Here is a 13,669-nt window from a genome sequence, read left to right as displayed (position 1 = left end):
CCTTCGGCAGAGCTGAAGGACAAGGAACAGCAAATTAGAGAACCAGGCTTGATAAGGCAAGTTCTCAGCAGTGAATGAGTGTTAAGTCCATCTGCTTCTTTGCCAGAGCACTTGTTAAGAATCTGGGCCACACTGGTTTTGGAGAGGAAAATCACCACAAAGTGCTCCCCAAAGAGCCTCCTCAAACATTAAGACCTCAGCTGGGGACTTGGGACTGCCAGCTCAGAAGACATTCCAGCTAAAACACTCCAGCTCTAAGTCACCTTCATCCAGCATGACAAAGCAGCTCTTTTAACCTACTATATCCACAGCCTCATGGTAAGGGCATCCAGCCTTGATAACACACACTTCCACCCTGAATTATTTATGGCCACCAAGGGTCATGGAATAAGGAGAGCAAAAGCCTCCAGCTTGGCAAAAAGTTCTAGTCTGGCAACTGACTCTGATATCCATTCACAGAGAAGTCCCAGACCATGAGCAATTGGGTGCAGCACACAATTCCAGAGCTCTGTGATTGATGGATCACGTCACCCCTCTGACCTTCTGACTCCCACCACACTCAGGTCTCCAAACCCCACCCTCACAGCCCTGCACATAAACTGTTCTTCCTCTCCAAAGAAAGACCATCTCCTTTCCACTTTCTTCAGCTATTTTGACAAAAATATTACTGTTCAAAGAGTCCTGCACCTTTGCATACAAAACAATCCATATTAAACTATTGCAAAAATATCTGAAAACCCTTTTAAGTCTTTTGGAATACACTTTTACTGAAACAAACCAGAATTATCTTTATTAACTGAGACTGTCCAATATTTATATTGGAATTGTTTCAGAATAGGGAATGGCCTTTTTTGGCAATACATAATGCAATCACACTGCAGATACTAATAAATAATCATACTGTCTGCATGCATGATGTAGGAAACATTATCAGAGTGAGCACTTGTAATAGCTCAAGTTTATTAACACACAGTTAAGCTTGGCCTCTCACAATGTTTGTCCAGTCTAAACAGATAAAAAAAAAGAAAAATCCCTAGTATCCTTCTGCTGCAGAGGTCGGTTTAATACGCTGAAGAATAGCCATTTCAATCCTCTGCTGAGGAAACTGTACCTTAAGGAGTGTTTCAGTACAGAACCCAAGTGTATTTCTCTGTCTGAATGATTTTACACTCTCCTTGAGCACTGTTCCTCTTACAGAAACTGCCATCTCTCTCAACAGAATTTTTTCAAAAACATATTTTCAAGCAACCTTTGAAATATGCTGTCCCTCAGTACAATAACTCAAACCCCTTTTGTGCCTTGCGTGTCAGACTCAACTCTTGGACCAAGGGTTCATGTTGCACTCACGGTGGGGAAAGAGAGTAGCTCTCCAAGACAACACTTTACTGCCTGAAAATTCCAAATTAATCAGCTGAACATTCAAATTCCAGGAAAGGAATTTCCTGTATTTGTAGAAAACATACTCTTTTTTTCCCCTCAAGGTTTTGCCCGTTTTTTCTCCACAATGACTGAAGAAGCAAGAATGGAAATAAGGTTGGTCCTTCCACACTCAAGACTCACAGAGCTGGCAGGATCAAGACTTAAGAAGTTGTAACAACTTACAGGAATAGTTAACTTCACCTACAATGGTACTGGAGAGCTACAAAACCAGCATATCTGTTAAATAAAAAGATGCAGAGATCTACATTTTCTTCAAATGTCAGTCTTTACTTCTCCTAGGTAAAAGTTTACATCTGTTGCTACACCATTCCAAGTAAATCCAATAGGAAGAATTGCTATTTCACTCTGCAAATACCATCCAACTCAGAACTGAGTTGGTTAAGTCACATGTTATTGTTTCTGGCCTGATAAAATGTGCAATCAAGCCAAGTAGTACAAAGTAGTAGTACAAAGGAAAAAAAAAACAACAAAAAACAAACAAAAGAGTAAACACTTCAGCTGTGTTTTCAAACACTGTCGTTTCCGTACCACTGAAGTTCCCTTTCCATCCCTGCTGGCAAACAAGCATCAGCTCTGTCTAATACAGTTCCAAAGCAGAGCATTAGCAATTGCCCAGTGAAAAATGTTTGTACTTCAGCTGTATCAACCTCTAATCTCCCTCCTGAAGAGTTAACTTTGAAAACAACTGAGAAACTAATGCGGCTTTTAAACCAAGCTTAACAAAAAGTTCTAAACCAATTTAAAATAAACAAATTAAACAGGATCAATGCAGAATCACCAAAAAATAATGAATTTCAGAACAGGTTACCAGCTTTCTGAAACTGCCTGTCAAATCCTTGCAGAGAGGACAGCACTTCTGCATATCAAGAGATTAAATACAGCCCGTGGTTTTCATAGAGGGATTAGTTGCTGTTAAGCGCTGCTTTCCTCCTTACTGGTGAAGTTTGCACTCTCCATCCTGCCTGGCAGCCTATATTAAGAACACACTGCCATCCAGACTTCTCCTTTCTTGTAAAGGATGGGACAACAAGAAAGGCGACACTGTCTGGCTTTCATGACTCCCCCAACAGCACTTCTGTGGAAACGCCGACTTTCGGCAACTTCAACCTCCCAGCCACAGCTCTGAGTAAAGTTCACTCCAACCCAGCCTAAACAATAGAAAATTCAGTGTTGCACATGTGTACTAGCAGAGATCTGAGCAAACACAGTACCTATTCCTCATTTCATAAAGCTGCTTCATACTGATTCTGTGAGACCTCTGTCTAGGTCTGTGAATGCCCCAAGCTCTGGGTTCCAAGTTTTCCACAAAATGCAACTGCCTGCTCTGGCAAACCCTTCCTATTCAGGATCTCAAGCTCCCAACATAAAAAAAGGAAAAACCCAGGGGAAAAAAAAAAAAAAAAAAAAAAAAAAAGCGAGAGAGAGAAAAAGGGAGAAAAAAAATAAATTAAACTGTACAGCTTCAGCAGGCTGAAGGATTTCTTCTGTTCCTCCAGATCACAAATCTACAAATCTAAAGAGAGGTACTTTCTGAGTAGTAGTTAAGAAACAAAACTATGCAAGCAAGATGGCATGATGAAAATATAACCCAAAACTCATCAATCCTATTTTCTGCTAATAAATATATTTCAAGTTTTTCTCCAGGAATGCAGCACAGGACCTACCCTGCAGTACTTGCCAGCTTTGTGAAGATCAAGCAGCTTCAGAAGCTAGGAAATTGCCCAGGGAAACCTAAACTGTCTGAGGTACACCAGTCACTTGGATGCACCTGCTGAAAAGACACCTGACAAGATTTATTCATCCTTGTGCCACGTCCAATAGTTCAGGCAAATCTGCAGAGGTTCCTCTCTCCTGTTCTGACAGTATTAAGCACTTAATTAATACCATATTTAAAAATTATTTTGACTAGTGAGACAATGAAAATTAATGTATTCCCTCTTCCAACCCCTTCCTGTAAGAGATGTCCCCTTTTGCTCAGCAGTAGAAATGCCAGAATGGTACGGATTTACTGGAACTCATGCATTCACTATATACTACTATTCCCTCAAGAGAAGGCTAAAATAGAGACTGAAGTCAGAATGGACCTTGTTGCACTATTCTACCTGCCAGGAGTGCTCCAAGGAGGCTTTATTCTTATTTTAATATTTGTTCCCATCTCATTGCTCTGGGGTAGAGAATGCACAGTCTCCTGGTCAACATTAACACAATCACATCCCCCATTAGAAGCTGCTGGTGTGCACACCCAGAATGGGCCAGCCCATACAGGGGGCTGAGCTGTGGCCAGCTCAGGGTGACAGACCTGCCTGCTCTGCTTGGCAAATTGAGACTGGCTTTGTGATCATGTCAGGTCGCCAGCACAGAACTTCTGGGAAGACAGACTGATCCCTCTGTGTACAGGTAGACAGCCAGGACTGTAAGATGATCCTTCCAAAGCTGCAGAACCCGCACAACAGGCAGCTCAGGTGTCTGGCCACCACCACTACAGAGGGAAAAACAGGCACCCTAATAATACCTGTAAACCTAAGGGACCCTATTGTCATTCCAAATGTTTCTAGAACCAGAGCTTTATTATATATTTGATCCCAAGCAAAAGGGTCTTGTGTCTCTGTCTAAAGAGTCATGAACAAAGGGAAACTTGCATTATTCCCAAAGACCCCAGTCCAGGCTAGATGCTGAACATCTCAGGATGCACCCAGCTCTCCCCAGTGCCTTGGCCAGAGCCTTGTCATTTGCTAATCACCTGCAAAGAGCAACCAGGATGCTGCACAGAAAACAAACATCTGTGCCTGGAAATACAAACCTTGCCTAACAGCATGCAGGACGGAGGGAGAGGCCAGACAAGCTTTGATGCCACCCTCTGAGAGATGAGGTCTGTAACTCTGTATGGCCTAGAGCCTCTTTAAAAGTCCACAGTGAAAAGAGATCTTCAGATCCTGCTTTATAAACCTGATCTCACAAGAACTGCACTGAAGAGGACTGTTTGCAAGACTAGAACTTACAGGAAAGAAAGTGACAAGGAATAGGGCTGGGCCTTTTCCAATCAGAAAATTCATCCATCCATGAGATTCTACCTCATATAAGAAATCTGTTGCCAATAGCCAGACAGAAGGGCACCTTCAGCACGGCACTGTAAGTGCCCTGCCAACCAAACCGTTCCATGGGCAAGGAGACATGTGGAGCCTGGTTTCCTATTTCACCTCCTCCCTGTACCATGCAGATTATCTGATACCCGTAATACAGTCTGAGCTCATACTGGAATCATCTGAACATTAGGGGCATTAATTCAGATCTTCCTCTCGTATCCAGTGCCTGTTTTCCAGCAACCTTTAAGCATGAAGCACCTTTGAGACTCTACCCGTCCCCTGAGCCCTGCATTCTTGAGAAAGCAAGCTAACAAAGTAAAAAGCCCCATCTTTGTCATCTGGAGAGTCCCCCAGAAAAAAAAAACAAAACCATCAATTTTCCTGCCAGATCAGTAGGTGAACAATACTTGTAGCTCTTCAGGCTATTCGTTCTTCACTGACACAACAAGGCAAACTTCCACCAAACCACACTACCCTATGCAAAGGCAAGAAAAAACCATAGAACCTTTGAAGAGATAAAAGGAACCCTCCCAAAGGAAAACCAATAAGGAACTTCAGTCAAGACATACTTCTTAATAAGAGAGCTTTCTGTATCTACTATTTTTATAGAAAGGCTCCCTCCCCATCTGCAGAGTTTCTAGAGAGCAGGGAGCCTCTGATAGGTGAATCCTGATAATAGCTGTATTTAAATTTGCTTTAAGGTTCTTGGGTACTGCTCCTTAGTGTGGACTCTCTCCTGCTTCAACAGGGCTGAAATTTCATTCCAGGTGTTTCCTCCTGCGATACTCCACCTATTGGAGCTTGACTTAGAAGGAGGAAAAATATCTTATCAGGGCAAACTCAAAATGCAAACCATGCCTTCTGCAAACCCTGTTCCACCCAAACCACAATCTGTGAGACCAAGACTACAGTCCAGCCTCCTTGAACGGTGCAGCCAGAGGAGAGCAGAACTTTGCTCTGACAGATGGTTTAAGCAGGAGAACTTCAAACAGATGTGGGCAAACATCTGTGGAATTAACAAAGCCAAGAACAGAGAGCAGAAGTGATATTTCATGGCAACACGGCAAGTCAGAGTCCATGACTATAAACGCAGTCTATGACCTAAATGTGACCCCCTAACACAAGGGAGTTTGGATGTCCAAACTAAACTTTGCCAGGTCCTGAATGGAAAACAAAGCCTTCCCCTCTGACTGGGGATGGAGAGGGAAAAAAAGGAGATGTCTTGGTTTGTTGGTACATCAGCAGAAACCCATGACAAAATACAACAGTCTATTCATGTCACAGAACACAGACTCCTCATTTTGCCCAGCCTTATAACACAAAGAGAGTGAGAGACCCCCACGACCATGTAAGAACTCCCCACATTCAATCTAAGTAAAAATAAGTTCATTCCTTTCTACTCCACGCAAAAAAAAAGCTCCCTAGGAGGAAAAAAAAAATTTAAAAAATCTTTCTTTCTGATGTCAACTTTACAGTTCACCTCCTCAGACAAAGCTATAAATCTGTATGCAGCTTAAATCAATAGTTGGTGCCCATACAGCCAATAACTTCTTTCCACACTGAACCTCAGCCTAACATGCAGAAGGAAAGCAAAGAGCCTGATCCTGTGACAAGGACCCTCACTGCCAGCCAAGCTACTAAACCCCAAATCCTTTGCTCCCTGAGCTCAGCTCCCTACTGAAACCTCACAGAGGAGTTACCCTCACACCAGGACTGCATCAAGTCACCAAGAAGCTGTTTGAATTTGTCCAAAGCAGAAGCGTGCATATGCAGATAGACACATTCAGAAACAGGACATTATTAGAGGAAAACGGGAATTGTGGAAATTGGGGAGGTTTTTTTAAATTTTCACAAGTGTTAAGATAAAAACTGGTCACAAAGCAGAAAAACAAACTTTATAACCAAGATGATGGATTACAGACATAAAGAATAAAAAAATTTCATAGCCTCAGTGGAAGAGTTTAAAAGTGCTGCAAATCAGGCTCTCCTCTAAGATACCCTGACATTGGGGGCATTACATTTTTACTCATATTTACGAAGTTTAGAATTATGAAAAGTCCAGAGCTCAACATCTCAGTCTGAAAATCCTTCAGCTAAGTTTAGGACGACTAGATCACAATTTCCAGCCTAAATTTCTTAATTAGTTGAAAAAGGTTATATGAGTTAGAAACAGTTGCATGACTTCCTTCTGCAAGGTATGTTCCTACCTGGACAGCAGCATCAACTTGTTTGATACCTTTCACTGGACAATTGGCAAATTATTTCCAAGTATTGTACTTCAGGCTACCTCTGAGTAGAGATGGATGTTAAATGTGTGTCCATCCCATTTTAAAAAGCATTGTTGACCATTCCATCGTATGTTTCCTGTGGAATTGCACAAGTGTCTTCCAAAAATAGCCAACAGTTTTGCTGAAAGGCTCAAAACAAATAACACTACTGAAGGAGTATCTTACATAGTTTACATAATAGGCATCTCAGAAGGGAAAAAAGGATGTGTACAGCTTTTCAGTGTGAATTCTGCACTGAACAAAAAGACATCATTCTTTGCTTAACACAAGGCTGAAATTCACCATGAAGAAAACTGCTGAGGTCAAAGCCTCAGGGCTTAAGTTGAGAGGGAGATATTCTCAAGGCAATAGCTTTTATCCTTGATTCAAATCAAAATACAATATGGAAAAGGAACAGTCAGCTGGTTTAAGCCTCAAAAAGGAAAAGCTCTACTCTAGCCAAAATATATTCACAAAAATTGAACACATTTTTAAGTTGTTACCAGATCCACGTCTGCACACTTCTGTTTACTTTTTTTTTTTAAATTATTTAACACCTGGTCCTTATCTCCTGACACAGAGTTTAGCTTTCCTGCTAAACAAAGTATCTCAATTTATAACTAAATACTGCAAGTGTAGAGTGTCATAACCACTGGTGCTTCCACATCACTTCATATTCAGCTGTATCTCTCCTCACGACCTGAAAGTTAACACGGACGTATATTCCTCAGTGAAAGTCTGTCCCTTATGGGTAAAATCCTGAATGCTTCACCAAAGAGGAATTGTTACAGACAATCCTGTAGCAGTATGAAGAGGCAAATGAGGTGATGAAGTAAGCAATGCCATTTTTTTTTCTTTTTTTTCGAGAGCCCAGAGATTAAAGTTATACTGTTTGAATCAGGATAACAACAGGTGAAGGGTCTAGAATTTGTGTTAGCAAGTGCTTTGGGATTGTTTTCCTTTTCTCCTTAGAGGAAAACAAGCTGTGCTTTTCTCTTCCCAAAGAGACAAACAACTGTTTTCAGATCGTGCAAATACACAGCTGAGTCTCAATTATTATTGTCATTCCCACATCCCCAAACACCACCAGGGCGTGAGCAAGGAAGTGAGCTAGATCAACAGTTGACAGAAATGTGTGGAAAATCCTCGCTAGGAAAAGAACCTGTGTATGTTTGATAAGAGGCAGGGCAGGGCTTGGCAGGACACACTTGGTTCCAAGCTGCTAAATACAATAACTTCATCAACAGGCCCCGAAGCTCAGCCTCTACCACCTACCCTAATATTAACTACAAATCTGGTTGCCATCTGGTGGCTAACACAGAATGAAGATAGCATCTGTGATGAATTCAAGGTGGACCAGCTTCCCTGTCCTGTCCCCTTTGGAACAACAGTAAGGTAAAGAAAACTACAGATGTGGCCATGCTCACTCTTGTGTACAGAGTGAAGGCAGGACCCTGCTGCTGCAGCTCCATACTGGATCTGCTAGTCATTGGGGTTTTTTTCCAAGCAGTCGGACAAGCTGAAGGAAGGGATGCTCCTAGTCTCAGTGACTGAGCTAAAAGTACTGGATGCAGCATATACAACATTAAATCCAAGTGGTTTGGGCTGCCATTCTGACCCAGCAGCGTTTTTGATCAGTGTCAGAGATTGGTACAAGGCTCAGGCCAGCACTGCATTTAATCCCAACCCTCCTAGATTAAATCTAGCTGCTAAAGATAACTCCCAGGAAACACGAGCAGCAGTGGGCAGATCTGCTCGCCCGCCCTCCCACCAAGATGCACCAGTCCTTATTCAGTCAATGTCATCTCACAGCAAACCACTGAAAACCAAGACGAGCGTGCCTGCAATAAAAGCAGCTGATCAATGTCCCTGCGTAAAACGCCCGATAATCCCTACACGGAGCAGGCATCTGGCATCAGATGCAGCATGCCAGAGAGATGAACAGGAAAAGTATCCATTGCATATTCCTGGCACCTTCTGCTGGCACAGGGGTGGGCGGAGAGCAGCGAAAGGGCTCCCGGGATTCAAAAATCCCCCCGTCTCTCAGCGGATCGGCACAATCTTTAAAGGCCGTGTGGCTTTGGCTGCAGCAGCATTCCAAAGCCAGGAGCTCAAGGTCAGCGCAGCAAGCAGCGGCTATCACGCGATGCTGCTGGAAGATCAGGGGCGAGCGTCCATCTCCCTCCCCTCGCCATCCTTGAGGTTACGCATTTAGCGCTATGGCAAAACACAGAGCCGCTCTGGAAGATGCTGCATTAAAGCACAACCTAAATGCCCCAACGGGAAGGTCTCCTCCTGTTGAAACAATAAGCATCTGCCGATCCAACACGAGCGAGCGGCGCTCCGTCCTCCCTCCCGCTCCCGGCCGAAGCCGATGCCATGTTTCCGCAGGCGGCCGGGGAGCGCTCCCCGCTCCAACACTCGGCATTCCCGGGGGGCGAAGGGGCCCTCATTCCGCAGGCACGGCAGGCAGCTGCCACCCCCCGAAGCGCCCACTGCGAGACGCATCCCTGCTCCGGGGAGCGCTGTCATCCCCGGTACCCGCGGCCCCCTCCCGGCCCCGCATCCCGGGGATGCCCCCGTTCTCCCCTACCTTCTCCTGCGCCCGGGTCAGCTTCTTCTGGACGTTGCTGGCGATTTTCCCGGCCGTGACCCCCTTGCTGCCCAGCTCGGCCATCTTGCCTCCTCTTTTTAACGGGCTGCGAGCGACGGACCGGCAGGAAGGGGGGGAAAAGCCGGCGGGCAGGCGATGGCCCCGGCCGTCACCGCCGCCGCCGCCCGCCGGCCGCCTTTTAAAGGGATAGTGCTGCCTTACACGGACAGGGATGGGGCAGGTTCTGGACGGGTTTCCCCCACCCTGCCTGCCTGCCTGCCTCCTCCGGGTCCCCGCCGCCGCCTGTCCCAGAGGAAGCCAACAGGGTGGGAAAGTCTGGCAAGCATCGCAAGGGATTAATCTCAGGTGGCAGAGTGAGTTTGCGGTCGTCTTTCATCCCGCAGCAAAACGACGCTTTTGAGAAATCTGTACCACTAATCGTCATCTCCGATTGTCCAAATTCATAGGACAAAGGTACTTCTCAAATTACTCCTGGATCTTTGCAAGTACAAAGGGGAAATTTAACTCCTTGAGGGGAGGTACCTAGAAGTGAATCAAACCCCTGATTTTAAAAAGTGACATGAAATTTCAGAAGATTCCATCCTCTAATCATAGAATTATTAAGGTTGGAAAAGACCTCTCAGGTGATTGAGTCCAACCATTACCCCAGCATCACTGTGTTCACCACTAAACCATTATCCCTAGATGCCACATTCCCTACATCCTCTGAACACTTCCAGGAATGGTGATTTCAGTTTCCCTGGGCAGCATTTTCCAATGTTTGACCACACTTTCAGTGAACTATTTTTTCCCAATATCCCATCTAAACCTCCCGCAGCACATCCTGAAGCCATTTCTTCTAGTTCTGTCACTTGTTACCTGGGAAAAGAGAATGACCTCCACCTTGATACAATCTCCTTTCAGGTGACCACAGAGTGATGAGGTTTTCCCTGACACTCCTTTTCTCCAGGCTGAATCCTCCCAGCTCCCTCAGCTGTTCCTCGTGGGATTTGTCCTCCATACCTTTCACCAGCCTTCTCACCATTCTGGGGACACACTCCAGCGCCTCAACATCCTTCCTGAACTGAGTGGCCACAAAACTGAACACAGGATTTGGGGTGTGGCCTCTCTAGTGGCAGGTACAGGGAGATGATCAGTGCCCTGCTCCTGGTGGCCACACTGGCCATCCATTGGCCCTCCTGGCCACCTGGCTTTGGTTTTGCATTGCTAGATCTACCGGGCAAATACCTTTTGTGAAACTTTATTCCTTTACACGTCAGGACAAAGTTCTGCTTCCTGGAATACAGGAATCCACCTCAGCACTGTTATTCACATACTAATACTTGCCCCCAAGCTTCCGTCAGTACCATACACCAGGGCTTGGGTGAGTGGTAGGGAAGCTTCCTTCCTTCTCATCCTGCTTCTGCACGCTCATCCCAGTTCTTTATGGGAGCTTGGGACTATGTGCTCTCAGTACTCTGTACAGTGCCAACCAGTCCAGTGCTCTGCAGAAAATGGAGATATATAACAAACTTGCATTTACCTTTGTTTAAGATGGAAACACCTATTTTACTTAAACAATGGGACCAAAACCTCCCTGTGTCCCCAGACCATTTCACAGAGTCATTACTTTTCCAGATGAAGACTGTTATCTCCAGTTTCACACACACAGGGAATAGCATAGCATGCACTACTCCAACGTAAAGCAACAGATAAATGTTGAAGGTGATAACTTAAGAGAGCTAGGCCAGGTCTTCTAACATATATGTCTGTTATTTATTGTTTCCCATTTCAGCTTCAGTACTCTTTCTGAAAAATAAAAATAAAAACAAAATAAAAACCATTGTCTTGCCAGAGCCCTTAGAAACTGTGGGCAGAGAACCTGTCAACACCTCTTTGTAAGGCTTCATGAGACAGTGCCTCTGCATTTCTTGCCTGTTCTGACAATGGCTTTTTTTTAATGACAAAACCTTCCTTCTGAATCCAGTTAAAATATACTTCAATTATGTTAGTAGATATGCTATTCCCATTTAATAAAATATTTGGGCATGTGTTTCAATTGTGGATGAGCAAAGTGCAGTGATACAAGACATACTCAATGTGTGAGTACCCATGATGCCAATCTGTATTGGAAACTGCAAATTTATTCAATTACTTCCTGGCTTTACATTTAGCATGCATCTTTCTGTAGGATTAGTATTTAGTATTAATTTAGTATTCATTTTCTTAGTTTTTGTCCCAAATGCATCTGATTTTTCCATAAGTTCAGCCTTACTAGTTATTTTCATATTACCTTTCTTCTTGGGTATCATCTGTAATTTTTCTCTCATTCTCACCTCCCCCATCTTAGCTGAGCTTTTCAGGTTGAAAGATGCACATGTGGTTAAACATTTGTAACATCAGGTTTAAAAGAGCAGATGTATCAGGGTCTGAACACATTCCTTTCCACCTTACCTCATATATTTACTTCTCCTGCTTAAGTCTTTTCTTCAGTAAAACCGATTTCGAAGGGATTTTTTGTCTGATTAAGTCCCTTCAAGTGAAAAGCAAATGATTGCAGCTGAAAAGAGAGTCCACAGCAAACATCAGACAATCGTGAAACAAAAGCCGCCAGACACACACGTTCACCACAATGAAAAATGATGACAAACTGTGTACACTTTAAAAGCTGGGATTAACAGCAAGTATCCACCTCTCAGCATGAGTCACTTCACAGTTATTTCTGTGCTTGATTGGATCAGCACCAAAGCTGCAAAGCATTTGCTGGGCTCCAGGTGTATTACAAAAGGTACTCTCCTGGCATGACCCTTGTGTTATGAGTGGCCATGCAACAGAATGACCACATAAGCCATTTCAGCCAGGTAATATATGCAGGAGTTTGTTCCTTTGTGAACAAGGGTGGCTTCAGTCCCACATCTATCCACCGTTGTTCTATCTCAAGTTTACTGTGTTTCACAAGGTTATAAATGTAAATTATTTCAATTAGACTGCAGTGCAATCATGTAGTAACATACAGGCTATCAACATACGCTTATATTTGTTTATGCTTTGTGGCATGGTGAGACAGAGATGTCAAACCTTTTCGAAGCCATTAGTGACAGATTCTGCACAAATGGAGTTAAAATAAATCAAACTCAATGCTTATGAGTATCTCCCGCAATGAGATTCATTTAAGTTCAATATGTGCATAGCTGTCTAATCTATTCTAACACTAGACCCCAGAACACATCATTTCACCTGACTGTAACCAGCTAAATATGTTTAATTTAAGCTGAGTCACCTTGGTTCCTTTTATAGTCAAAAGAGAGGAATCCGTGTCTCCAAAGCTGATAAAAGGTAAACCAGAAACATCTCCCCCCTTAGCTACAGAGGGAGATTATCTGAATAGCTTAAATTGCTAAAGTTAAGAAAGCCAGATGGGTTATGAAACCCACCTGTAGTCCATCTCCCTGGTGACAGGATGACTCATTTCCACAGTTCAGAGGGAAAAAGCAAATCTGTCAAACACTCTAGCACAAACAGGCATATTTAACACGTACATACCCACCACTGCTTTTTTATGGCTTTCTTAATTGATTAATACTCTAGTCAATAATAACTATGTTAGGTTTCAGCCCCATAAGTGCATTTCACTTCTCAGTTGTCTCATTAAAGGGAGATGAACTGTTCACCTGTTTACAATTAAACATATGCTTAAATGCTCGCTGGCTTGGAGTCTATTATTTTGTAGCTTAGGTACAATTTATTCCCTTCATTGCAGAAATTGTTGTTCCAGCTCTTTTTTTCATTATTATTAGTATTCCTGTTTTACCAGTTTTGTCCATCTGGGAGCAGGATGTTTTCTTCATGATTAGTAATTTAAACTGTATAAAAATTTATTTTTCAAAGAGTGACTTCCAGCGTATTCATTAAATTCTTTTTTTTTTTTTCTGACTTGAACTTTTTAATTGTAGTTTGTGTGTTTAAAAATACAAGCTGTGATAATAAAATCTTCCCTGCTACTGATGGCAAAATCTTTCATGTATAATCCAATTCATTTAAATAAAATAATTCTGAAGTTACAGCAGTAGAGGTTTCTACTATTCATGGTACTAGAAGTATATGTTCTCTGTTCCAGTGTCAAAGAGGATTAAAAGCTGGTTGAATTTATTTTTGTCTCTTTTCAGTAAGTAGTTCTTATTTTAAGTGTATAATTACAGTTTTTAGAAAATATCTAATAGAATTCACTAAATTAAATATTAATGGAAAATATAAATATATCATTATTGAATTATTTAAATTCTTAT

The 13,669-nt window shown here is 42.9% G+C and overlaps 1 protein-coding gene and 1 long non-coding RNA gene across 18 annotated transcripts in view; one reads left to right on the top strand and one right to left on the bottom strand.

The window, feature by feature from the left end:
* BIN1 (bridging integrator 1) overlaps positions 1-9,682 on the bottom strand; it is a 92,475-nt gene extending 82,793 nt beyond the window's left edge. For 16 of the 17 annotated variants that reach the window (XM_086896412.1, XM_086896414.1, XM_086896419.1 and 13 more), the window contains exon 1: positions 9,384-9,631. In XM_086896412.1, coding sequence (XP_086752538.1) covers positions 9,384-9,467 — 84 coding nt within the window. In that variant the 5' untranslated portion in view covers positions 9,468-9,631. Of the gene's footprint in view, positions 1-9,383 lie in introns of all 17 variants that reach the window. The other variant, XM_086896426.1, reaches the window with a different exon arrangement.
* On the top strand, positions 9,509-13,444 carry LOC147652265 (uncharacterized). Its single transcript, XR_015288899.1, has 2 exons — positions 9,509-9,857; positions 10,308-13,444. It is a non-coding gene; the product is annotated as an uncharacterized LOC147652265 (long non-coding RNA).
* The last annotated feature ends 225 nt before the right edge of the window (positions 13,445-13,669 follow it).

Source organism: Cyanistes caeruleus, chromosome 7, assembly GCF_971803275.1.
Source record: "Cyanistes caeruleus chromosome 7, bCyaCae1.hap1.1, whole genome shotgun sequence".
Lineage (NCBI taxonomy): Eukaryota > Metazoa > Chordata > Aves > Passeriformes > Paridae > Cyanistes > Cyanistes caeruleus.
Note: the sequence above shows the minus strand (reverse complement) of the source record. Positions and strands in the feature narration are given on the sequence as shown.